General features: G+C 41.3%; 1 protein-coding gene across 1 annotated transcript in view; it reads right to left on the reverse strand.

Moving 5' to 3' along the window:
• Positions 1–27,741, reverse strand: part of LOC126427254 (zinc finger MYND domain-containing protein 11-like) — a gene marked incomplete in the record, with an annotated part of 213,101 nt that overhangs the window by 10,759 nt on the left and 174,601 nt on the right. Inside the window, 2 exon segments of the mRNA XM_050089512.1 lie at positions 7,350–7,478; positions 21,792–21,944. Of these exon segments, the coding sequence (XP_049945469.1) occupies positions 7,350–7,478; positions 21,792–21,944 (282 nt within the window).

A 27,741-nucleotide genomic window follows, 5' to 3' on the forward strand; every position in this document is an offset into this window, starting at 1 on the left:
TAAGAATTTTAATAAAAAAAAAAAAAAATCTATCCTGCAACTGTTTTTGGCTGTCATCCTTTATTGTGAAAAAAAAAAAATACTGAATCATAACTTTGAATAAGAGTAGCACATTTTTACTTTCAATTGGTAACTGCATAAAAATGTGAATAATGAAACAGAAAGCAAAATCTTTTCCTATATTTAACAGTATTATTAATATAAACTTTTTCCTTTAACAATGAGACATTTTCGTATCTAATTGTAATTTATTTCCATTTAATGTCTTGCCATTGATATTCAGATTCTGTAAGTACAAGGAAAAATAGACAAAATCACAAAAATGTCTATTGCTGTGATGTGGAGCAATTTAGTTTTACAAATATAGTACACTTTCTCAGTGGAAAACATGAGAATATGCTCTCCACTTACTTGATTGTCTGAAGTTGGTAACGCCCCCCCCCCCCCCCCAAGACACACACACACACACACACACACACACACAGTGGACAAAATACTGGAGCATTCTCACTGCTGTGCTCCCTATGTCTAAGGAATTACAGGTAAAATGACTTCATAGTAATGTGATTGTTTGGCTTCCGTGATTCAGGTTTTTTTAAAATAGCAGACTTTAAATTGTTTTAATCTCATATTTTGAACAACATAAAAAAGAATTACAGTAAGAGTAGTTTCTTCATTTCGCTTGCTGCATTTCCTACACTTTCCGGTATTTTACACTTTTTTGGGGGTCAGTCCGCTGAAAAGTGTAAAAAGGAGGTTTCACAGTAAATTGTTGAAGCCAAATTAACCCTAGTACGGTACTTCGGTGCTCGGAAGAGGATGCACTAATGGATCCTAGACAGACCCACGAGATTGTGATAGAGGTCACAAAGGGAAAGGTTTCGGTCGATTTCTTACCGTACAGCTGGTGCTGTCGGTGTTCGGCAGAGACGAGTACCCCGAGAGAAAATGGACATCTGTACGAAGGCTCAAAGTGAGGAACAACCAAACTGTGACTACATCTGAGGCAGCACGTGCCGAGAGCAAAGCATAATTTTGTCGGCCGCTTCACGAGCCGGTTGTCAGTCCGGACGGAAGCAAACAGAATGGGGCAGGGGTGGCTGTACTCTGGACTTTTACGGTCTCTAATTAGCCTACGAGGCCAAAAAAAGAGCAGACACCAAACGTGGCGGCGAGCCGGCACCGGGGACTACCTGCCGTGGAGCAGGAGCTAATTGTGTCTTCTGCTGAGATAGGTTTCACATTCTGCCTCAGTTCAAATTATCTGAAAACTGTAGTCACCGTATTACTGCACCTCCACGGGGAAGAAAACAGAAGCTGTTCGAACTTTTGTGTATTTTTAACCATTACCACCATTTTGAGCAAGCTGTCAACTTTTGTAACAGTGACTGCACACCAAAATCAAATTCTGGATTCAGTACCTCAGTACTTCCGGCATCTGTTTATTAGTCTCCTTAACATTATAATTTATATTACAAAGTTAATTTGCAACCGACATTTAAGAAATCTCGAAATAAAAATAATGGCTGTAATATGAATTCGTCTGTATGTTTGTCATTACAGAAGAACCCAGGATTTCTTAAGTATATGGAAAGATTATTAATTATTGAGTGGTGTCCTGTTTGTGTCAGAGCATATGTTTCCAAACTAGAGATAATAAATGAGATGAGGTCTCTAAATTCATCTTAAACCCACCAGTGGATCCTCCAACATCAACTTTAAACACACAGTCTCCGTACACACTAGCAGTCGGCTTGCCAGTCTCCGTAGCTGTCTGTTTAACAGAAGACCCGTCACTCGAGTCTGCTGTCCAGGGCAAGTGGACTATGCCAGCATACAAAGGAGAGCAAGTACGCATATTGACTTCTCTCTCTCTCTCTTTCTTTGTGTGTGTGTGTGTGTGTGTGTGTGTGTGTGTGTGTGTGTGTGTGTGTGTGTGTGTGTGTGTGTGTGTGAGAGAGAGAGAGAGAGAGAGAGAGAGAGAGAGAGAGAGTGGGGGGGGGGGGGGGGGGGAGCACTTTCTCATCTACCAGTATAATTTGATACTGGGCGATCAAAAAGTCAGTATAAAGAATGAGACTTTCACTCTGCAGCGGAGTGTGCGCTGATATGAAACTTCCTGGCAGATTAAAACTGTGTGCCCGACCGAGACTCGAACTCGAGACCTTTGCCTTTGAAGTTTCAAGTCAGTATAAATTTGAAAACTTAATAAATCATGGAATAATGTAGATAGAGAGGTAAAAATTGACACACATGCTTGGAATGACATGGGTTTTTAAAAAAAAGTTCACAAAATGTCCGACAGATGGCACTGGACAGCAAAACGTCAGTGACTGCGCATGACAATCGTGTATAAAAGGAGCTGTAATGAGAGAGAGAGAATCAGATGCGCCAGCAGCCGCAGCATGTTGATGTTACCTGAAAAGGCACTTTTAGTGAAGCTGTATTATCAGAATGGGGAATGTGCTAAGTTCAGCGTTCCAATCCTATCGCCACAGGAAGGGGATTCGAACGGGTGAAGGTCCGTTGACAAATGCAGCTGTGGCGAGAATGATTTCGAAGTTCGAAGCCACGGGTTGTTTAGACGATAGACCCCGTAGTGGCTGACCGAGCACATGGCGTTATGCTGCTGAGACAGTTCAAGAAGAAATGGAGGCTGTAGCGGGTTCGTCTGTGCACGGGGAAGTCAGCGCTCGTGCAGTCGCACGTCACACCGGCATTCCGTACACTACTGTTCGGTTGGCACCGAGGCGTACCCTCCGATGCTATCCGTACAAAATCCATCGGCATCATTCTGATACCTGGCGATTTAGTGAAGCGGAGGGCATTTGCGGTGTGGGCGTTTCAAAAGATGACGGAAGATGACGATCGGTTGAGTAACGTGTTGTGGATCGACGAAGCTCATTTCATGCTCCGAGGGTCTGTCAACGCCCACAACTGCAGAATTTGGGCTACCTGAAAATCCTAGAACTGTCGTGGAAACTCCACTGCACGACGAGGAAGTCACGGTATGGGTTGGATTTACCACATCTACCGTTATCGGACCTTTTTTCTTCGAGGAAATGCGCGATTCTGGTTTTGTAACTGCTACCGTGACAGGTGAGAGGTACGCCGATATGTTACGGAATCGCATCATCCCCAGCCTGGCTGATAAACACCTGCTGGAACGTACAATGTTTACGCAGGATGGCGCTCCACCCCATATTGCTAGACGCGTGAAAGATCTCTTGCGCGTGTCGTTTGGTGGTGATCGTGTGCTCAGCCGTCACTTTCGTCATGCTTGGCCTCCCTGGTCCCCAGACCTCAGCCCGAGCGATTATTGGCTTTGGGGTTACCTGAAGTCGCAAGTGTATCGTGATCGACCGACATCTCTAGGGATGCTGGAAGACAACATCCGACGCCAATGCCTCACTATAACTCCGGACATGCTTTACAGTGCTGTTCACAACATTATTCCTCGACTACAGGTATTGTTGAGGAATGATGGTGGACATATTGAGCATTTCGTGTAAAGAACATCATCTTTGCTTTGTCTTACTTTGTTATGCTAATTATTGTTATTCTGATAAGATGAAGCGCCATCTGTCGGACATTTTTTGAACTTTTGTATTTAAAAAATTTTTTTTTTGTTTCTAATAAAACCCCATGTCACTCCAAGCATGTGTGTCAATTTGTACCTCTCTATCTACATTATTCTGTGATTTATTCAGTTTTCACATTTATACTGACTTTTTGATCACTCAGTATATACCATATGTATTGATCATGCGTGCTCGCAGATGCATTCACTCATCTATATAGGAGGGTTGGAACTTAAATAGTGGCAACTATTTATTCACAAACAATACAAAACAGTTACACGTTTGCACCTGTTACTGTGCTTCCAAGTAGTCACCAGCGTTGTGTAGAACCTGTTGCAAGTAAAACGGTCTACTACCTGTCGAATCTCTGGAACAGTTCCGAAGAGTTCTGAAGCGAATGCTCAGTCCCATCAACTGAACAGAGAAACCACAGCTCGCACTGTACTCGCCCGCGCATTGTTGCGCAAAATGACGGGTGGGTTGCGCAGAAAGTGTCACCGCTTCTTTCCCGAAGCTGGTCGCAGGTGATGCTCCAAAAACGAACAGTAATACTGTACACTTATGGTCTGCTGTGGAGGAACGTAGTGCGTTAGGATAACACCGTCACAGTCGTACACGAGAACCACCGTAACTTTCACCATACTGGGGCTCTGACGCACTTTCGACTTTCGCAGCAACCCATAATTACGCCATTCGTTGGACTGGCGTTTCAGTTTTGGCTCGTACAATGTGGCCCGTGTCTCATCCAGTGTTACAATACGGCGTAAGAAAGCCTCTCCTTCATGCTCGTAGCGCTCCAAGTGCGTCTGAGCAGCATCGTAATGCATCCATTTCTGCATTTCCGTCAATTCGTGCGGAACCCATAGTGACGCAATTTTTCGCATGCCCTGGCGTTCCTTCAGGATGTGAAGCACAGTCGTACGTGCTAATCCGGTTTTGTGGGCGAGCTCACGAATCTTACAGTGTCAATCACTGTCCGCTAATGCGGCAACAGCGTGCACTACTTCTTCAGAGACGCTAGGACGACTCGCCCGATGCACGTCTGCCACAGTTTGCCAAGCTTCATCGAAGGCTTTTACCCAAAGTGAGACTATTCTGTACGGCAATGCCGATTCCCCGCCCACTTCTCGAAGACCTCGATGACAACTGTCGTGCTGTACGACCTCTGGCACATTGATTCTCAATCCAACTCCGTCGTTCCTATTTCGAAAACATAGCGACACCATTACGAAAGACCACTCACTCGCAAGTGACTGTGTTTCCTTCGATCACACGTGTTCCGGTGATGTGGGACGGAGGTAAGGTACGTATGTCAACAACGTGTGCTACCAGCGACAATAGTAGATTCGATTGCATAGTGTCTCCACAGCAGTGTTGCCACTATTTAAGTTCCAGCCTACGTAGTTGTGCGTTTACCAGGTATCCATAATTAAATTTCCAGTTCCGAAACATTAAAAGGGGAACCACTGGTCAGAATCTCAGAATGATGTCAAATTTGAACAGCGTATTATTGACGCAGTAAAATTCTTTTACAAGATCGGCAACTGTGTGCCAGTAGCCCTGCAGAAGTTCTGGACACTCAAGAGTATGAAGAAAGACATTGGCCCAATGTCTGCTACGGGTCAGATTACGAAGTTTGAAAACACAGGGTCTTTTGAAGTGCAATGTGGCTGAGGGAGGGAAGGAGTTGATCTGACATCTGTCTAAGATGTGGCCACAGCACTGCAGGAGAGGTCGAGTGGTAATGTGCACACAAGCAGCGTACAGGGAATTGCTCAAATGTCAGACTTGCCTGCGAGCACAGAGCCTAACTAAACGTACTGCGTCGCTACACACAGAAAATCGTCCGTGTTCAGGAGTTGCTTCCTGCCGACCTGCCAGCGAGACAAACGTCCACTCCGGAGTTTCTCGTTCGCACGGAACACTCTGTGGTCAGGTGAAGTCCATTTCCGTCTCAGAGGACCTGCCAATAGAGATAATTGCAGAATATGGGCAACAGGAAATCCACACGCACATAGACCAGTACCACTTCATTCTGTAAAGGTGGCTGTGATGTGCGGATTAACGGCACCGTTTATCGCAGGGCCGTATTGCTTCGTGGAGACGAGTCCTGCGGGTTCTAATCCCTGTACCAAATTACAAAACGTCACTGAACTGAAGGGACACATTACGCAACACATTCCGAACGTGACCCCTGAGAACTCCACTGTGTTGTTGAACACATTGTTTCTCAATTTCAACTTGTGGCAGAAAACAGTGGACTTTGTACTGAAAAAGCCTCACGCCAATTACAAAAGAAATGCCACATTGCTTATTGTGCAGTTCTTGGCCATACGACAATTAAAATCCGATGTCATTTAGCTTTTTGTGCAAGTTTTGTTCCAGGACAATTAAAAACTGACGTCTGTTACTTTTTGTGTGTTTTTTGGCCTCAGGACAGTTAATTATTAAAAACCGATTTTTCGCCTCTGATGTGGTACAATCTTGCTGTAGTTGGCTGCTTACCTTACAGGCCCACAACTGTCGACTGCTGAAACCTATACGGCCAAGCACGCCGAACAGTACAGACTGTGTAATGTGCAACTCAAACCTCAGCTGTCATTTGCAGCCGATCCCATTTACGTTGACACATTTACAGTGCCATTGATTGGCAAAATTTATCTTTCCCCCCCACCCCACATTGCCCCCTGTGGCAATAATATGCCATTCAAATTTGCCGTCTTTCTGAGTAGTGGTTCTCTTTCCACAGGGTTTGGAAACTGGAACTTCCATTATGGACACACTGTATGTTTATGCATTTAAAAAATATAAAAAAATTATATAATTTATGAGTCCATTCGCCAACTCTTTTTTGAACAATCTGACCCAATTTCCCTGATGGTGCTTGTAGGGGCGGGGAGGGGGGGGGGACATTCCACGTGGGAAAAATATATCTAAAAACAAAGATGCAGTAACTTACCAAACGAAAGCATTCGTATGTTGATAGAGACATTAACAAACACAAACACACACACAAATTTCAATCTTTTGCAACCCAAGGTTGCTTCATCAGGAAAGAGGAAAGGAGAGGGAAAGACGAAAGGATGTGGGTTTTAAGGGGGAGGGTAAGGATTCATTCCAATTCCGGGAGTGGAAAGACTTACCTTAGGGGGGGAAAGGGACAGGTATACACTCGCGCGACTTACCTTAGGGGGAAAAAGGGACAGGTATGCACAGGCGCGCACGCACACACCTCCATCCGCACATATACAGACAGCCTCTCCCCTAAAACCCACATCCTTTCGTCTTTCCTGATGAAGCAACCTTGGGTTGCGAAAGCTGGAAATTTGTGTGTGTGTGTGTGTGTTTTAATGTCTATCAACATACCAACGCTTTTGTTTTGTATATATAATCTCAAGTGCGGACTATATCATCAAACTGTTTCCAGACATCAGGCATTCCTGTGATGGAGCAAACCTGCAACTGAATAAACCGGATCCCTTAATTTTCATCTCGTATCCTCCACAATCTCTCAATACACAGCCGTCAGTGACCACCCAATCCCGACAGTCTATCTTTTCACCTCATCACTTTACGATGGGGAGGTCGTGCACTCGCCTTCCTCGCCTCGTCACGGCCCCGAGCTACGGCACGCTCGAGTAAGACGGAAAGAATTGGCGAGTACGAAGCGACCGCAACGGTGCCGCCCTCACACTTGCGGAACTACGGCAGAAGGATGGAAGCCGGCACAGTGCCGACGTACGGGGAGGGAGTGCCGCCGGGACTCACCCACTGCTTGCGCTTCACCTCGGACACCTGCTGCTTGTGGCGCGCCTCCAGCGCGCGCAGCTCCTCGGCGTGCTTCTCCTCCAGCTGCCGCACGGCGCGCTGCCGCTCCAGCTCCAGCTCCGCCCTCACCTGCGAGGTCAAACTCTCGATATTTACTGCCAGACACAAAAAAACATTTACTCGTAATATACGAGGTGTGATCAGAGAGTAATGGGAATTTTTTAATTTTTCAGGCATTATATATTCAATTTTTTATTATTTTTTATCTTCTCGAAACACACGTTCGGTACACATTAGCATTTTCAGCTGTTTCGAATATTTAGTTTTCTGTCTACAGTCGAAAAGGTCGTAAGTGTTTTTGAGAGCTCAGTGAATTTTTTCTTTCGAAAAAGACGGATCGAAGAATTTCCGTCAAATTTTGCTCGAAAAGTGGAATAAACATTCCACAGAGGGTCGAGAAGACGTCGAAGATAACTACCGCACTAGACTTCCTACCCCTCCAGTTACCGACAACAGCGTGGAAGAAGTACAGAAAATGGTTGTGGAAAATTGCCGAATCACCGTCAGAGAGGATGCTGACGACGTCAGCATGTCCTTCAGCCCATTCTGAGTAATTTTTTCAGATGTTTTGGACACAAAACATGCAATGTTTGTTCCGAAATCTGTCGAATTTCAACCAAAAATGACGTCATATCGATATCACGTAGGAACTGCTGAATGAAGTCAACGACAATCCAGAACATCTAAAAAAGGTTATAACAAGTGACGAATACTGATGTATATGTACGATGTCGAAACCAAGTTGAATCATACGTCAAGATTATTCTCACCGTTTCCTTTCATTACAATGGGATAGCTCATTGTGAATTCCTGCCTTATGATCGCACGGTCAGAGGAATACTACCTAGAAATTTTGCATCATTTGCGTGCAGCAACCTGAAGAAAACGACCAGATTTGTGGCACAAACACTCGTGGGAATTGCATCACGATAATGCTCCTGCTCACACCTCAACACTTGGTCACGATTTTTTGGCACAAAACAAAACAGTTATGCTGCTTCGGCCACTGTATTCGCCAGACACTGCCCCCTGTGATTACTTTCTATTCCCGAGGCTGAAGAGAAACATGACGGGAAACTGTTTTCCCATCAATGATGAAATAAAAACAGAATACTGAATGAGCTGAATACCACAACAAAAAGTGAATTCTAGAACTGCTTCCAAGTTTGGAAAAAGGGCTGCTGCGAGTGTGTGATATCTGAGGGGAATTGCTTTGAAGGAGAAAAAGTAGTAGAAGATGATGATGATGATGAATAAATAAGGATTCTTTAAAAAAACGAAAATTCCCATTACTTTTTGTTTACACATCATACAACATGAGCCAGTAAAACTCCATGTACTTTTTTATACCTATATTTATGACCTGAATATTACTTACATAATGTTCTCACATGTATCAATATAAAATGCAAATATAAACTGGATTTACATTCACATAATATTTATTAAAAATTACTACACATATTTTGAGTTTTTTTTTTCATCATTAATTATTACACACAAAATAAGTAATAATGAAATTATAACTAACATAAGTGAAATAATGTTGCGGTGTGTGTATGTGTGTGTGTGTGTGTGTGTGTGTGTGTGTGTGTGTGTAGGGAGGGGGGGTGTTAAATCCGGATTTCCCAACTAAACATACACTTTTCCTGAGTGACAATAATACACCTTTTTCCATGTTAAGTGAAAATACAACTCCCCTTAAAGCTGTAAAATTTCCCAATCCTTTGAATGGTTAAGGTTTTATACACCAGTGTAGAATTTCCTGGCACTACTGGAAACGAAATACACCAAAAAACAGTGCATTTTGGAAAGATCTATGATATGCAGCAACATGTACACTGCATAAAAAGTATTACGAAAAAATAAAAATTCCACCAAATATAGCATAGTAGCTTTTGAAGCACTGAAATCGAGATTGCACAGCACGATGCACTTTTGACAGCCAATTGTTCACATCATGTGATCTTGCCAGCCGATAACAGCAGATATTCAGAGCATACGACATGTGATGTAGCCAGCCAGTAGTGACATCACAGTTTAGCAGCACGAACACACAAATAGGAAAAGTTAATACTTTAAATTAATTTATACACATTAGTGGTGCAAGAACATGTAACATTTATCTTTTTTGGTGTGTGTTAACCTTTAAGATAGAACAAACATGAATGTGCCACTAAAATTTCAAATAATGCCATAAATGGCCGGTGTTCCGAGTCCCAAATTTTTCTATGTAGTTGGCCCTCCAAGTGTTACTTGTAAGTTTTGAGTGAGAGTGAAACAATCCACGATTTAAGAAATTCACTGCAAGTTCTCACAAATAACATAATTTGTCTTGCATAAAAGTAAATTTACTTTGAAAGTAAAGCTTCTCAAACCCCCATTTGTAATATTTTCCCGTGACCTGCTAGAGACGTAAACAGTTGTGGCGTCACACTCGATAAAAGCAGTTTGTTGTTACAAAGTACTGCACAGTCTTCATCCCAAAGCCTTTCGCACATTTTGTCATCAGCAGATGCTTGTGTGTGCGTTGTATTTTGTTGTTGTTGTTGTAAATGGTGCATTTTCTTTGCAACAAATGGTGCATTTTCTTTGCAACAAATGGTGCATTTTCTTTGCAACAAATGGTGCATTTTCTTTGCAACAAATGGTGCATTTTCTTTGCAACTCAAGTTTTATTTGGGTGTTACTCTCTCGTTTATGTTTTATTGCCACAGCATTATTCTGCAGTAGTGGGATGAAGTAAAATTCTTTGTTAAGAGTATCAGTTCTTACCCATCAAAATTACAAAAATATAAAGCAAAACTAAAACCATGAAAAATTCCCTGAATTTTTCCCAGATGAAAAAATTTCCACATTTTTCATGGATATTCAGGGGGATATAAATCCTGCAAAAAAGAGAATATGAGAACAAAAAAACAAGTAAGGAATAAAACAATTGTTACATTCCATCCTGGATTTTCCACATTTAACAAAAGAATAAAACTAGACAAGGACTATTATGTAAAAACTGGCCAAGTGCAAGTTGGAAAGTTCAGTACAAACTATTATAAATACAGATAGGTTATTTATACCATAGCTATGACTTTTGCCTTTTATCGCTATTGATACTGGCAAGATATCAGTCTTAGGAATCTAAGAATTTATCAAAATCTCTACATTAAGTCCTCACATTAGCCCGGACATACAAAAAGAAGTAAGCATGGGACTTCAGTTTATATACACAGAAAGAAAGAAGATTTAATAAAATAATGTTTTATTTACTTTCTAAAACACAACTACAACTTACATTTTATGTTTCACTGCAGTAAAATTTTTCTTTTATGCTTTAGATGGGTGGACGATGCCATTGTAAGTCCTAATGGCAAAAGAAACTTTTATGTGCTATTATGACAAGTTACCCAATTTGCGATTTTTTTCTTTGTTTATACTGTGAAAACTTGCTGCTTGTCAAATTTCATGATTCTAGTCCAATGGGAGATGAATGAGTTCATATGTAACACAAATGACCGTCTCTTTTGACTGCACTGACTTAGAGGCTTACATCTGCTGCAGTGCGAAGTGACCTGATATGACTACCCATTCCTGAGAAAAACAATTTTTGACAGTTGGATGGACAGACATAGGGGTAGAGCGATGGACAGAAATTGACGTTACCGTATAAGGGTGCTGTTTTCACCGATTGTGGTACAGAATCCTAACAACATTATTGTGTGCTGATAACCAGACCATAATAGCCACTTCAGAAGAAGAACTACAAAATAATATTTTTAAACTAAACCAAACTGGTCAAAATTATGATTTCAAAATGTCTTTAGAATGAGAAAAATAATGGCATTCTAAGGAAAAAACAAGAGTGATCAACAAGAGTGACAGAAAACAAAATAATCGATCAAGGTAAGTTATCCTAACTACCTGGGCTATGACATTTCTTTCAATTACGATAAAGAGATAAAGAATAAAGCTGCAAAAATTACAGGATCCCTGTGGAACAATAAAAAGAACATCAAACAAAGACAACTAAAGAAACACAATTGAAATTCTATAAACACTAGATGTCCCATCGCTACTTTATCAACCTGAGGCTCGCCTTGTGAACAAGGAAGACATAATTTATCAGTGAGATGAGAAACAAACTTCCTTGATTAAATAATGTAAAACAGAAGACAGATTAGAAAACAATGGTATTAGAAATGGTCTGCAATGACAGAAAAAAAATTACAAGCTGACAATGGAGCACAATTCTATTATTATTATTATTATTATTATTATTATTATTATTAACCACTGAAACATATACAAAACATGGAAAAAAATGTGGAATATGAAAGAAGCAGTATTGTTTATGTTTTTGGCAGAAGTATTTTGATGTAAAAAGTTTTGGCAATAATAATAGTATGGCTAGCTTGTACCTACCATATGATTGTGATTAGCAGCAAAAATAATTAATAGAATGTGGAAAACAAACAAATAGCCTGTGACATTTCCATTTATTTGTGTGCACAGATGTACACCAAACCCTGAAATAGTTTTTGCAAGTTGGATTAAAGCACTAGGGAAACTGTGCAAACAACAACAGGTGCTAATTAACAACCATATAAGCAAAAGATAATTTTTCAAAAATGTCAAATTAACTTAAAAGTCAAGGAAAATTTAATGTTTTTCTCTTACTTTCTTCCTTCAGGTATTGAGAAAATATGAATATGATGCAAACAAAATAACAGAAGATACTTGTGATGTTTGATGGCCAATCACAATTTCTGTAAATTGTAATTTTACATTACGTAAAGTAAGTGGGAGGTTAGAAAGGGCACACTCATCACTGAAAACACAAAAGAGAGCATTCAGTCAGCTAAACAGACACGCTGGAGAGAAGTCTGCTCATTTTATGTGCATGGGAATACATTCTAAAGTAGCAGGGATGAAATACAGAGAGCAAAAGCTTATCTACGACTTGTACAGGATCTGCTGCAGTTGTAAGAGCCGAATGACACAGGAGTGATGCAACCATTACAACTGGACTGCACTGAGAAAGTGTTGTAGTTATCCTCAATGTTGTACACACTGTACACTGGGGAAGCTGTGAAGGAAAAGAAGGAGAAATAAAAACTTTGAGAGTTGGAAATGACACTGTAATTCTGTCAGAGATGATGAAAGACTTAGAACAGTAGTTCACTGGAATGGATAATGCCTTGAAATATGTTATAAGTTGGATATCAATAAAAGTAGGTTTTTTTAAGGGTAACTGTGTGCTGCAGAAATAAGTCAGGAGATCCAGAGATTAGGACAACAAAGTAACTGATGATGGTTGAAGTAAAGAGGATATAGGATGGGTGCATTTGAAAAGAGAAGTATTTTTAACATATAAAATTAAGTGTTAGGAGATCTTTTCTGGAAGTGTCTAGGATTGTCCCTTAAGAGTAAGTAAAATGTGAAAAATAAGCGGTTCAGACAAGAAGAGCACAGAAGCTTTTGGAATGCAATGCTACATAAGAATACTGAAGATTACCATATTTACTCGAATCTAAGCTGCACCTGAGAAATGAGACTCGAAATCAAGGAAAAAAGTTTCCCGAATCTAAGCCCCACCTGAAATCTGAGACTCGAAATTCAAGGGGAGAGAAAAGTTTTAGGCCGCACCTCCAAATCGAAACAAAGTTGGTCCATTATAATATGAGACACAATTTAGGTCGAATGAATGATGATACAGCTACAGTAGTTTGGTTCGAGTTTTAAGCTTAGCAGTTAAGCTTTACCAGGTAGCCATTGCTATGCGTCAGGCACTCCGTCCGTATTTATACGGGTACCCTTCCACTTTCAAGTGCTTCGTCTGATTTGAATTGATTGCTTATTTTGCTTTGATCTGATAAGTGCCGTTCTCTTTGTTATAGGTGTTTACGTCACTAAGCTGAAAATGCATTACTGTTCTGTGTCATGCGTTGTTTGTCGCATTCTGATAGTGCGTGTTTACGGCCTGTCGCTGCTCGCGGCATGGCTTGCTTTTGTGTGCTTAAAAAAAGATAAGAGAGAGAGAGAGAGAGAGAGAGAGAGAGAGAGAGAGAGAGAGAGAGAGAGGAACCGTCTCATTAGCAAAACAATGGCAAGAAACTGCTATTTGTTGTTACTTACACTGCTGCTTTCTTTGATAATGATCAACAAGAACCAAATAATAGACTGCGTATGATAGAACACGTTCTGAATTAGATTTTAGTGAAAATTTTTCTCCATTTGAAAATCTTTGCAGATGCCTCTTTAGTACATTACACATTCTGCACAGAAATTAGAGTCATCTTAGATTTAAAAATCTAGTCAATTGCCGTGCTTCATTTCTGACTGCTCACTATTAGGCATAAAAATAATATGAATATAAACATGACAATATGTATATTCTTCCGCGTTTGCTGTTGTCTCACTCTAGTTTTGTAGTTTATTATACGGACAGGATTTAAATGAGATAGCAGCAAACACGAAAGAATACATGGAAAAATGTTTATATTCGTACTATTCTTATGGTGAAGAGAATAGGCCTACTGCATGTGATTCACAATTCATAAAAGTTCCTATTAGCAACCATCTCTTCTCACAGGTAGGAAAAAATTCAGAATGTCGAGTTCGCCATACTGACAAACATCCCGAACAGTCTTGCCAGTCGGATTTTCGTAGTACATTGAAATGCTGCTACATTCGAAGATGAACAATATGGAATTTGTATTTACTTCGTTGGATAATGTATGAAAATGCAGTGGTCTAAACTCTGGACGGAGAAAAAAGCTCGTTTTCCATCTTTTTTAAAAAAATTTATTTACTGACGCAGAGGTTTTGGCGCCAGTATTTATTTTTGTGCCTGTAAAGCATGCCTGTGTAGCCCTACATATATTCGACGGCAGAAGTTAGTTGTGGCGGCACCTACTAACATTTTTCAGAACTTACGTTTACTTTGCACTTGATTCTAAGCCACAGATGGTTTTTTGGGTTACAAAAACCGGAAAAAAGTGTGGCTTAGATTCGAGTAAATACAGTATATAGCCAGATCGTATAGCTGCTAAGGTACTAAATTAATTATTAAACGTAATTTCTGGTATAACTACACTAAAAGAAGGGATCAGTTGATGCAACACATATTGAGACATCAAAGAACAATCATTTTCGTACGGGAGAGGGGTGATTGGGGGGGGGGGGGGGGGGTTAAAATAGTAAAGGAAGATAAAGGCTTGACTATAGGAAGCAGGTTCAAATGAATGTAGGTCCCAGCAGTTACACATCAACAAAAGTTTTGAGTCGCCCTTTTATTTCAAAATCCATGGCACGGAAAACAAAAATTTGCTTTGAGGCATGTGTGTGTACTCATTTGTGATGTGTCGAGAGAGAGAGAGAGAGAGAGAGAGAGAGAGAGAGGCAAAGTTATCCATTTCCGACAGCGGAGTTTTTCACAGCACTCCCGAGCAATGTCAGTACAAGGTGCTCCACTGTAGACTCTAATCTGTCACGAGATACCACCGACGAGATCATCGAGTCCACTCCAGTCCACACTCACTCACTCTCCAATGACAATTCCACGTCAAGTCGTGCAGACTGCACGGTAGTTGTCAGTGCCCAAAAACAGCTGACCCTACACGAGCTCGGTCGCGTTCGTGTCCGGGGAACGAGCACGTCATTCCATTCCAGTGATCCTAACGTGCCGAAGGGAAGTGTTCACGAGAACAGCACGATGGGCACTCGAGTTACCACAAATCTAGATGATACTGTTACCATATTGGAGTCCACAATGTTGCAGTGTACTACACGATTCTTGCCACAGTCACGAAGAACGGAGATTCACAATGTGCAATTGTCTCCTAACAGATAAGGTGACACGTGGCGTCCTGCAGTCTCTTCCGACTACAAGTACAGTTCTGGAGGATTCGGCCCACAGTTCCTTCGATTCAAAAATTGTAGATATCGGTCGTCCGTGCGCCTGTCGAATGTGGACGGCCCGCGTCGAAGTCCTCGACACTACCTTTCGATCTGATATAATTTTGTGTCTGCACCATGTCACTTTTAATCTGGTGTGCATGTTGAGCAACTTCCCTGGTTCACAAGCCTTCTGTGCATAATGTGACACTGGTTACGACTGTACTTCGTGGCCAGACTGATGTTCACTCTATATTTCCACAGATGTCTTTAATGGACACCTTCTGGTGCCTTACTTTCAAATGAAATACTGCAAACCAGTCGAACGAGACATTCTACCCCCACACGTGTATTTACGTACGTCAGGGGTGACCTTCCATTCAGTACAGGAACAGTGACAATAGCAACAGACTGGAAGGCATATCCGGACGGTACGGCATTTTTGTTGATGTGTGTATAAAGAGATGAAGAGGCTTGCACAGGACAGACAAGCTGCACCACACGAGTCTTCTGACTGAAGACGACAACAATAGGACTACCAAAACAAGGCTTACCGAACTACCTACACAGCAGCCTCAATTTTCAGTGTTCGAGAATCGTGGAGAGAACTTGAAACAGTGTTGATGTCAGAACAAGTAATCTCCATTATCACAGAGTTCTTGGCTGGTGATAGGCCTCTGGCTCTTCATTAACAGGAATTGTACGTTCCTGCCTTAATCCCTTCTTCCGAACCAGGCTCAAACCCAACTACACGTGACTTTTCATCGTCATCAATCTGCCTTTCTCTTGGTGGTTATGGTCACTGTCAGGACAACAGCTGCAAAAATAACAGTGTCCCCCATTGTAAAAATGCTGAATAAACATAAATTTAGATAAAAACATACTTGTTCCAAGAAGTATCACGATATAAAACAAAAGCAGAGCCCAGTTAGTACAGTAACAACACAATTCCGCAATAGGTACATGATAGAATAACAATTACTTAACAAATAGGAACACTGACCTCGCAGATATGTTTCACACAAATGAAAGCAACTTTAATTTTCCATTCCAAGTTTTTGTGCTATTAATATTCTGCACGTATTGTGTAACTGGGAGACGTCAATAGAAGTCAGCAATTCTGTGATGCCGCTACACAAGTGTACGTCTCGGGTGCATCATCTAACATGGGCTGTGAGAAATTTACGGAAACAATAGAAAGACTAAATCCAGATGGGGATCTGAACCAGCGTTGTCCCACATGCGAGTCCAATTGTTTTCAAATGTGCCACACCACTCGATTTTACGAGTTAATCCAGTCGTGCGGCATAGCGTACGGTGCCCCTAACTGCTGGATTGTACTTGCATTTCTCTGACCTGTATTTGATTCCTTTTCGTTCTCGAGACTAGAATTCTGAAAGTTCTCAATTCTGCCCATAATTAGTACGCACTACGGTCGAGAAAAACAGACATACGTATTGGTGTACTTACATTTGTCGTAGAATTGTGCCAGCATGTTTTATACTCACAAATTATGACCTTTCTGGAGCACAACAGCTTGAAAATCATTGTGAACACCGAAACAGATCTTGCGAAACTAAGCTCGCTCTGTTCACCCGAGCAATTCTGTATCGTACACAGAGGTGCAGGCTTCCATTCTCACTAAAGGAACAAAGCCGACAGATGTAATGGTAATTTGGAGGGTATACAAAAGGATTCTCACAAGGCAGTCACTGTTTACTAGTTGTGTATAACACCAGAAGTTTCTCAAAGCTGCTCACAGTAGATACTGTTGGCGGGAGGAAGGTAGCACTGCCAGAAGGTCTGCAAATGATCGACAAATGGTGCAGGAACTGACAGTTCGCATTCAATGTAAATAAATTTGATGTGCTGTGCATAAATAAACACAGAAATCTACAATACGGGCAACCACCTGAAACAGTAACAAGCATCTGATAAGAGTTCTGCACTGTTGTTTAGTAAAGGCAATACAAGCTTACCGAGTATCGGACCCAATTTGTTAACGGGATTCGAGACTTCCTTGCAGATAAAACTCCACGTATCACTCTCTATGGAACAAAATTGACAAATGCAAACGTAATTTCATAAGTACCTCAAAGGAGTGTGACAGGACCATTACTGTTTACAATACGAATAAACAAGCCAGTGAACAACATTCTGAAGCTCCACGAGGCCGTGTCCAGATGACGTGGTTGCCTGTTAGAGGGTAACAGTGACAGAACACTGCAGAAAATTGCAGAAAGACCTGCAGGGCATTGATGAATGGTGCAGGCTCTGGCAGTTGTAAATAAACTAACATATTGCACATACAGAGGAGAAGAAATATGCTACTCCACAACTACACTGTTGGTCTCAAATTGCTGGAAATAACAGCTTCTGCAGAACACCAAGGAGTAACCATTGTGAATTAACGAGCATTGTGCTCTCATGTAAGTATATATCCGAAAGAGTCAGCCTACAAGAATTGTGAAACAAATCCTATCATCCAGGACTGGGTGTCAAAAAGGGCACAGATTCACCACGAGATGGGGAAACTCACAGGCATCTGCTGTCCATTGAGGCCTACGCGCTGTAATGTGCGAGTGAGACAGACGAGAAGCTACATCATAGGGAAACCCAGTAGAAACTGTTACTGGCCGAGGAGACATAGCAGTGTTAAATACGGTGGAGCTACGATCGCAGCTATAAAGGGAAACTATTTAATTGTGTAGTAATGCAGGGAATTAAAACACAGTAATTTTAATCTGCCATCCTTCATAAAAATTTTTTGGTGATCCCAATAAAACTTGAATATTGATCGTATCTATAGTAGTTTAGGATTTATTGCTAAAGTGAAATTAACAAGTTTTGTAGCAAAGACACGAATGCTAAAATCTGTACACTTTGGTTGATCTTAATGATTGACATTTTATATAAAAACGCATCATCAAAATGGCAAACATTGTATATATCAACTCTGTAACTTTATTTGTTTAAAAGATATAGTAAATTTAGATTATCAGTAATTTCAGTTAAGCATCTGATCATCATTTTCTCCACACAAAACACATTGAACGATGACAGCATGACACCTTATCGAATCATTAGGTAACAGAATATTTGTTGTAAAGTTTAGTGCATAATGGTTACATTTGTTCTTTATTTATTTATCAGGAAACACATTGGTGCAAGGCTACTGGCCATGACATTCGAAGTTAAGCAGGAAATTGTATTGGTTTTATGTAAAAGAATTTTACGATTATTATGTAATGGTTATTATTGTTACTTTAATTAGAACATGAAGTGGTCAAGATTTGATTATCTAAATATGCTAAAATGTAAAATAATGTAGAATACGCTGTAGCCAATGAGGTGGACGGCGTCAGGAAAGGGAACTGCCCTAGTCAGCTGAGCGAGGATATTCAGCGCGCGGGAAATGCGGCCGGGGACGGACAGAGGACAGTGCTGGTGAAGACGCGAAAGTCGACACTTTGGCTGAAGACACCAAAGGGTACATTTCGGATCGAGATGCGAAAGCGGCCTGTCAGTCTTTAGGTATCTAGGAAATGAAATAACTTAGAAAATTTTGCGTTGTGTGGTATCGCAGGACTTAGTCTCTGAGCAGTGAGCAGCCACGCGCCTGGTGTGAACTAACTTTTGGCGTAGATAACTTGTATTTCGCGATGAGATTTTGAACGATCGAACTGTGTCAAATGGATATGCGCTCGAGTGTAACAGTAACTCTAAATACGACCACTTTCACAGTTTGCTTTCTGAGTAAACATTATTCTAACCCAATTGCAACTGAGTGGCCTACGTCATTTACGGGTCGTTGATTTGGTTCCCAATATTATTATTACGGTTATTATATGTTATATTAACTCTGCATTTAGCAAACTTGCCATCAGCCAGACAAGTTAAACTAAGGGTCACAAGTGTCTAATTTAGGGTGTATTATGCAACACACGCGGTTCAACCCCTAGACGAGTTTGAGTCAAGACATTTCAATGAAGGGGAACCGCATGTGAGCCCGAACATCCTCGGGATGTTAGCTCGCACCATCCCGAACAACACTGCACGGAACAACCGCATAAAGCAAATACAGCTGAAACCGATAATAATGACAGGGCATAAGCCAACTGTTTACTGATGTTTTAGTCAATAGTCACACAAATTGGGTTTTCGCTCTTTTTTTCCTTGATAGAAATTTTGCATTTTTAAATTTTAGGCTCCCACAGAGTTAACACTTCAAAAAGTAACAAACACAATAAACCTACGGTATTTACGGTAGAGCATTTTTGGAGAGGAACTGAAGAGCATTTTTCTGATAGTTATGCAGTACGTACAGCAATAAAATGTTAACCAAATGTAAAAACCTTTAAGATGCAGTCTTTGATAATGAATGGAATAAAATGTTGAGCAATGTTTAAAATTTACTGTAAGTGCTGGATAGCGTAATAGTCACAAACGACACAAGTTTGCTGCAGTTACTGTATTACAATAATTACCCAACAGTAGCAAAATGAAGAGACTGCAGTCTATCGATAATTAGACAAATGCCTACACCTTTCCTATGTTCCTTTAAAATGTTGTACAAATGTGTTGTACTGTACCTTAACAAGCTGAAAATATCTAACACAAATAACCACAAAACAACAATAATGAATATACTATTATTCCAATTCAGTGTTTTGAAGGAATTCAATTTTTTAGTTTTCTGCAATCGCAGCAAATGCAGTCTTATTTACTTTTTTAACTGGTTCATACAACTTTACTCTGCAACATGTAATGCAATGTAATTAAGGTTGTCAGTTATCTTTGTTTTCTTTTTTCCATTTAAAAAGAGCGTTCACATTCTGCATTTGTTTTAACCCTGATTTGAAACCAACAATCTGCAGAAAACAAATTCGAAAATAACTGTTACATTGCTGTTAATATCCCCCAAATACATAATAAACAAAAATGAACATTCTACGTTATAGCTGATCTATTTATCCAAAAATGTAATAAAAATATGTCGTTTTATACAATAAGTCGCAATAAGCGATGTCGCAGTAAGCGATTTTTTAAATCTAGCGTTCACATAGGGTTTAGACAGGACCGCTGGATTCTGCTGTTGTAGGCAATACGTCGTTAAAGGGGACATCACTGTAAATGATACCGACGCTAGCAGGAAAAGCAGATGCCAGATAGAGTCTTAGGAGAATCCTGAGGAAATGTTAACTGCTTTTCTCAATCAGTTACAACATACTTTCGATTGATTTCTGAGCATTTTCCTTCGTCTGGGGCCCTTGCCAAGCAGTATTATTAGAGGGGAACAGACAAGATCGAGAGCAAGAGTGGCATATTTCATCACAGGGTCATTTAGGCAGTGTGAGAGGGTTACAGAGATGCTCAATAAGCCCCAGTACAGTGACTGTAAGAGAGGAGTTGTGCATAATGGAGAGGTTGAGGTTTACTGTCGAAACTCAAGAGGGATGAGTGTTGTGCAACGTATGGCTTCTCACTACATACATCTCACGGAATCACCATAAATAGAAAATCGGGGAAATTGAGCTCATATGGAGATTAACTTACAGTCATTCTTCCTACGCACTATACATGACGAACAGAAAAATAGGGAAATGAGTAGTACTAAAAGTACCCTCTGCCATGTGCTATTGTGTGGGTAGTGGAGTATGGAAAGGAGAGAGGGGTGGGGGGGGGGGAGGAGGAGAGCAGGGGGAGGGGGGAGGGGGGGCGCGGCTGCGGGGGAGATATTCTAAACCGGAGTGGCCAGAAACCGGTGCGCGTTGTAATGTAATTAACTGTCGGAGATAAGTTTATCTCGTGCGAAAAGTATGATGCCCACAGTAAAGAGTTAAGGTAATTTCATTATGTTGCCAGAAAATGGGTTTAATGTATTTAATTATGAATATTTTCTTGTATGATAAATAATGGATTTGTTTAAGATGTTAAATGCTGTATATTTATATGTATTTATTTATATGTGTCTTTAGAGTTTATTAAGGTCAGTAGATCAAAGAATCTAGAATGCAGGAATGTCTGCAACTTCCGGGTACATGTTGGCTTGCCAGCCACTTCTTTGTCTGTATTGGAGGGAGATGGACGTGTTTATGTGACAAGTGCAGTATAATGGATTTAGAGTATCAATGTTCATAGTGAAAATGGTGTAGTTACTAACAAAAAGCAGGAATAAGTATAATTTTTAGCTGAAAGTATTTCAGCTCTGCTAGTGTTTATTTCAAACAAGAAGAAAACCCAGGCCATGCTTGTTGGAATGATTATTTTTCAGACAAAACTTCGAGAACCCCCAGACAAACTAGATCTGTGGTGTGTAATCTTTCAGCAACTACTAAAAAATAAGGCTTGCTGAAATTGTGCTGGAACCAGTCGTATTATTCTCATTCAAAAACACGTGATGAGAGTGGTCCTACCACAATATACCGCATAAGATTCCACAATTTTTCAGTTATCCAAGAAACGAGATAGATAACAACCAGTACAGCATACCTTGGCAAGGGCGTCTGCGTGCGTCTTCTCCAGCTCCTTGAGCACGCGCTGCTGCATGTCGCGCACCAGCCGTGGCGGCGTCTGCACGCCCACCGTCTCGGTGCTCAGCGGCTCCTGGCACGACGAGGACACCATCTCCTCCTCCTCGCGCACCTGAGGAAATGTCAGATAAAGCTGTCGGGAGCAACGTTTGGGAAATACAGTGTCGTGGACGGCATTCGACTGCTGCTAGAAGTCCACATTGACATAACAAATGGGAGCCGAGAACATTTGCACTCTTACAGCGCAACTTGTTAACATATTATTACAAATAAACAAAATCTGCGAAGTGAAACGAGAAAGATATTAACAAACTCGCTCGACAGGTTGTCCACTGGCCCTTCCGTTTTGTTTAATACTTATGATGCTGGTCTGGTCTCACTGGTAGCTGTCATTACCTGTGGACTGGCTAAAACGTATCCTCTTTTGGAAGTTACAAGTTAAATGTATTATGGTATAACTTGTATGTAGAAATGTATTTTGGTATTGCTAGTGTTGAAAATGAATACAAAGATAAAACTTCAATGCAGTAGTACACACTACAGGGGGGAAAAAATTCTAGTAATCAAACACATACATAAGTAACTGTGTAATCTTTTTGTTTCAACTTCTTATATAGCTAATTTACATCACAAAAACGCACACTAAACACAGGATCAGAGTAATTTCCTATTGAAGTACAGTATGCTTGAAGCGTGGAGAGATAAACAGTAAACTACATTCACGACACTTACGAGCTCGGACTCATTTAGCAATGTACCTGCAGGAATATCATTCACAACAACACAATCTGTGAAAGTAAGATAGCAAACGGACTCAGCAACTCAACTCCAAAAAAATCTAGACTAACCACTATTTTCAGATGACATGTAAACCAAATCATCCTACTTCAGTTTCACGGCCTCTTCACTCGTCAAGGACTCTGTACATACACTTTGAGATCAAAAGTACCCGGACACCTGTCTGAAAATGACTTACAAGTTTGTGGCGCCCTCCATCTGTAATGCTGTAATTCAATATGGTGTTGGCCCACCCTTAGCCTAGATGACAGCTTCTACTCTCGCAGGCATACGTTCAATCAGGTGCTGGAAGGTTTCTCGGGCAATGGCAGCCCATTCTTCACGGAGTGCTGCACTGAAGAGACGTATCGGTCGGTGAGGCCTGGCAAGAAATTGGCATTCAAAAACATACTAAAGGTGTTCTATAATATTCAGGTCAGGACCTTGTGTAGGCCAGTCCATCACAAGGATGTTATTGACGTGTAACCACTCTGCCACAGACCGTGCATTATGAAGAGGTGCTCAATCGTGTCGAAAGATGCAATCACCATCCCTGAATTGCTCTTCAACAGTGGGAAGCAAGAAGGTGCTTACAACGTCAATGTAGGCCTGTGCTGTGATAGTGCCACGCAAAACAACAAGGGGTGCAAGCCCGCTGCAGGAAAAACCACACTCATGACACCACCGCCTCCAAATTTTACTGTTGGTGCTGCACAGGCTGGCAGATGACCAGGCATTTGCCATACCCAACCCTGCCATCGGATCGCCACATTGTGTACCGTGATTCGTTACTCCACAGAACGTCCTTCCACTGTTCAGTCGTCCAATGTTTACGGCCCTTACACCAAGTGAGGTGTCATTTGGCATTTACTGGTGTGATGTGTGGCTTACGAGCAGCAACTCTACCATGAAATCCAAGTTCTCTCACCTCCCACCTAACTGTCATAGTGCTCTTAAACATTCGGCGATCTCTGTCAGTCAACAGACGAGATCGGCCTGTACGCTTTTGTGCTGTACGTGTCCCTTCACATTTCCACTTCACTATCAAATTGAAAACAGTGCACCTACGGATGCTTAGGAGTGTGGAAATCTCGTGTACAGATGTATGACACAAGTGACACCCAAATCACCTGACCACGTTCAAACTCTGAGTTCTGTGCAGCGCCCCATTCCGCTCTCACAATGTCTAATGACTACTGAGGTTAGTGATATGGAGTACCTGGCAGCACAATGAACCTAATATGAAAAATGTATGTTTTGGGGGTGTCGGAATACTTATGCTCACACAGTGTAATCTGATCCAAGCATTTCTAATCTCCAGGGAAGGGAAAGGGTATTAGCCAGTGTGCTAACATCAGCTTGTGACCTCCCCTTCTCTCTTTGCTCCGTTCCTATCACTGATCTTTCCTCTTCTTTCTTCCTTCTTCGTACCGCGGCTATATCTCAGGGTTTTCAATGCAGAAATGTAGTGAGAAGGGGGCACACGCGTGCGGTGGTTCACGATATCGTAGTGCTGTGAGGAAGCGTCACTCGTGCCTCCGGTTTGAGAAGACTGACGACTGAAGTCCGGACATTTCTCAAAAGAAAAACAGTTACGTGCTCTCTCCTCTTTTAAAACTATAAACAGTAGCATGGCTAGTACTATCTATCATTCTAGTAAACTGAATGAGCGCGACACCATTGATGAAGTTTCAACCTTGAAAGAAGTTTATAAATCCCAATTAACTGAAATGAAAACAAACTCATCCAATCTAGAAGTCACTCAGACTTAGAGTAATCAGTTACTGATGTGTGTGTAGTGGTCATTAATACTTAAAAGCTCATTTCAATAATTCTATCACTGTCCGCTTATCAGTTGCTAAACAACATATCAACAACCTGACTATGCAATGATTAATATTTGTCGTATCCCGACAGTAAATCGCTTCACGCTCGCTTTAACCATCTAGACGATTACTATGCCGCTCACACAAGTCTTTGATAGTTACTATCAAGCTAATGCCCATAAATTGCGGTTTATGTTGCTGAATCACACGCGCGACGATGACGTCCGATATCCAGCAGCGTATCTTACACTCCACGCTGATATTTGAGAATTCGCGCGCCATTCGTTTGCACCAATGTCGGGGCCGTGGTTCCTAGAACAATTTTTAAATCAACTGCGGGCTGTAAATTAACAATTCTATGCCCATTCGTGAAAGTTAAAGCAGATCTGCACTCGACGACTACTTGAGCAAAATGGAAGTTTTTGTTCTTACAAAGAGAAAACATATCGTGCATAATGCGAAAAGATTATATGCTATGCCAAAACATATTTATATGTATCTCATTAAAACTCATTACCTATTAAATGTTGTACATAATTAAATTCTTTACTCTGTAAATAATCAATAAAATTTAGAAATGAATGAAATGCATATTAAAAAATAAAATCCTCAAGTTGATATGACATCATGGGTCACTACTGGTTTCAACTCCCCTACACTCACATGGCACAAAGTAGATCCGACTGTATGGGACATACTCATGTAATGTTACAAGCTAACACCTACAAAGCAACAGACAATAAGAAAGGTTTCAAGAATGATGAATTTTTCCACTGATGCAACTACTGCCATCAAGCGGTCACAGGAAAACCTGCGAAGTCTGCAGAACTCACTCATGTTAGTGGTAGTCAGAAATATACGCTACCTCATGAAAAGTATACAGACCACCCTTTATTATGCGGAAATGAGTACGAGACCTCACGAGAGGTGGACCTGCTATTATGAAAGGAAGCGGGAAGTATTGTAACAGCAGAATCTACATCTACATTTATACTCCGCGAGCCACCCAACGGTGTGTGGCGGAGGGCACTTTACGTGCCACTGTCATTACCTCCCTTTCCTGTTCCAGTCGCGTATGGTTTGCGGGAAGAACGACTGTCTGAAAGCATCTGTGCGTGCTCTAATCTCTCTAATTTTACATTCGTGATCTCCTCGAGAGGTATAAGTAGGGGGAAGCAATATATTCAATACCTCATCCAGAAACGCACCCTCTCGAAACCTGGCGAGCAAGCTACACCGCGATGCAGAGCGCCTCTCTTGCAGAGTCTGCCACATGAGTTTGTTAAACATCTCCGTAACGCTATCACGGTTACCAAATAACCCTGTGACGAAACGCGCCGCTCTTCTTTGGATCTTCTCTATCTCCTCCGTCAACCCGATCTGGTACGGATCCCACACTGATAACCAATACTCGAGTATAGGCCGAACGAGTGTTTTGTAAGCCACCTCCTTTGTTGATGGACTAGATTTTCTAAGGACTCTCCCAATGAATCTCAACCTGGTACCCGCCTTACCAACGATTAATTTTATATGATCATTCCACTTCAAATCGTTCCGCACGCATACTCCCAGATATTTTACACAAGTACATGCTACCAGTGTTTGTTCCGCTATCATATAATCATACAATAAAGGATCCTTCTTTCTATGTATTCGCAATACATTACATTTGTCTATGTTAAGGGTCAGTTGCCACTCCCTGCACCAAGTGCCTATCCGCTGCAGATCTTCCTGCATTTCGCTACAATTTTCTAATGCTGCAACTTCTCTGTATACTACAGCATCATCCGCGAAAAGCCGCATAGAACTTCCGACGCTATCTACTAGGTCATTTATATACATTGTAAAAAGCAATGGTCCCATAACACTCCCCTGTGGCACGCCAGAGGTTACTTTAACGTCTGTAGACGTCTCTCCATTGAGAACAACATGCTGTGTTCTGTTTGCTAAAAATTCTTCAATCCAGCCACACAGCTGGTCTGATATTCCGTTGGCTCTTACTTTGTTTATCAGGCGACAGTGCGGAACTGTATCGAACGCCTTCCGGAAGTCAAGGAAAATGGTATCTACCTGGGAGGCAGTATCTAATATTTTCTGGGTCTCATGAACAAATAAAGCGAGTTGGGTCTCACACGATCGCTGTTTCCGGAATCCATGTTGATTCCTACAGAGTAGATTCTGGGTTTCCAAAAACGACATGATACTCAAGCAAAAAACATGTTCTAAAATTCTACAACAGATCGACGTCAGAGATATAGGTCTATAGTTTTGCGCATCTGCTCGACGACCCTTCTTGAAGACTGCGACTACCTGTGCTCTTTTCCAATCATTTGTAACCTTCCGTTCCTCTAGAGACTTGCGGTACATGGCTGTTAGAAGGGGGGCAAGTTCTTTTGCGTACTCTGTGTAGAATCGAATTGGTATCCCGTCGGGTCCAGTGGACTTTCCTCTGTTGAGTGATTCCAGTTGCTTTTCTATTCCTTGGACACTTATTTCGATGTCAGCCATTTTTTCGTTTGTGCGAGGATTTAGAGAAGGAACTGCAGTGCGGTCTTCCTCTGTGAAACAGCTTTGGAAAAAGGTGTTAGTATTTCAGCTTTATGCGTGTCATCCTCTGTTTCAATGCTTTCATCATCCCAGAGTGTCTGGATATGCTGTTTCGAGCCACTTACTGATTTAACGTAAGACCAGAACTTCCTAGGATTTTCTGTCAAGTCGGTACATAGAATTTTACTTTCGAATTCACTGAACACTTCACGCATAGCCCTCCTTACGCTAACTTTGACATCGTTTAGCTTCTGTTTGTCTGAGAGGTTGTCTGAGGTGGGTTAGTTGAGAGAGCTCACACCCACGACTCCTGATGACAGACTCAGAATGGTACAAATATTGTATGTCCATAAGAGTACCCACTAAAACACTGATTTACTTCGAGCTGTGTGCTGTCGTCCACGAGAACATGCATAAACAGTAATTGAAAGTAACACCAGAACTACCGAGCACAGGAAAAGCCTATCTGTGAGCAACAGATAGGAAGGTCTCGCATAGATGAGGAGGTAACCACACTGAAGGTCCCACACTCTAACCTCAGTGACTATGAGGGTGGTTTGAAAAGTTCTCAGAATGAAATAGAAAAAAAGTACTTACATCACTGAAACTTTTCTTGTTTTTCAATGTAGTCTACTTGTAGATTAATGCGCTTGGTCCCACAATGTTTCGTCCTGGCCTGCAAAATAGTTGTCAACTCCGGGCATCAATTTTCCATTTGAAGTGAACCTTAGTCCCCAAAGAAAAATTTTCAATTTTTGG

This window comes from Schistocerca serialis, chromosome 11 (genome assembly GCF_023864345.2).
Source record: "Schistocerca serialis cubense isolate TAMUIC-IGC-003099 chromosome 11, iqSchSeri2.2, whole genome shotgun sequence".
In the NCBI taxonomy this organism is placed as follows: Eukaryota; Metazoa; Arthropoda; class Insecta; order Orthoptera; family Acrididae; genus Schistocerca; species Schistocerca serialis.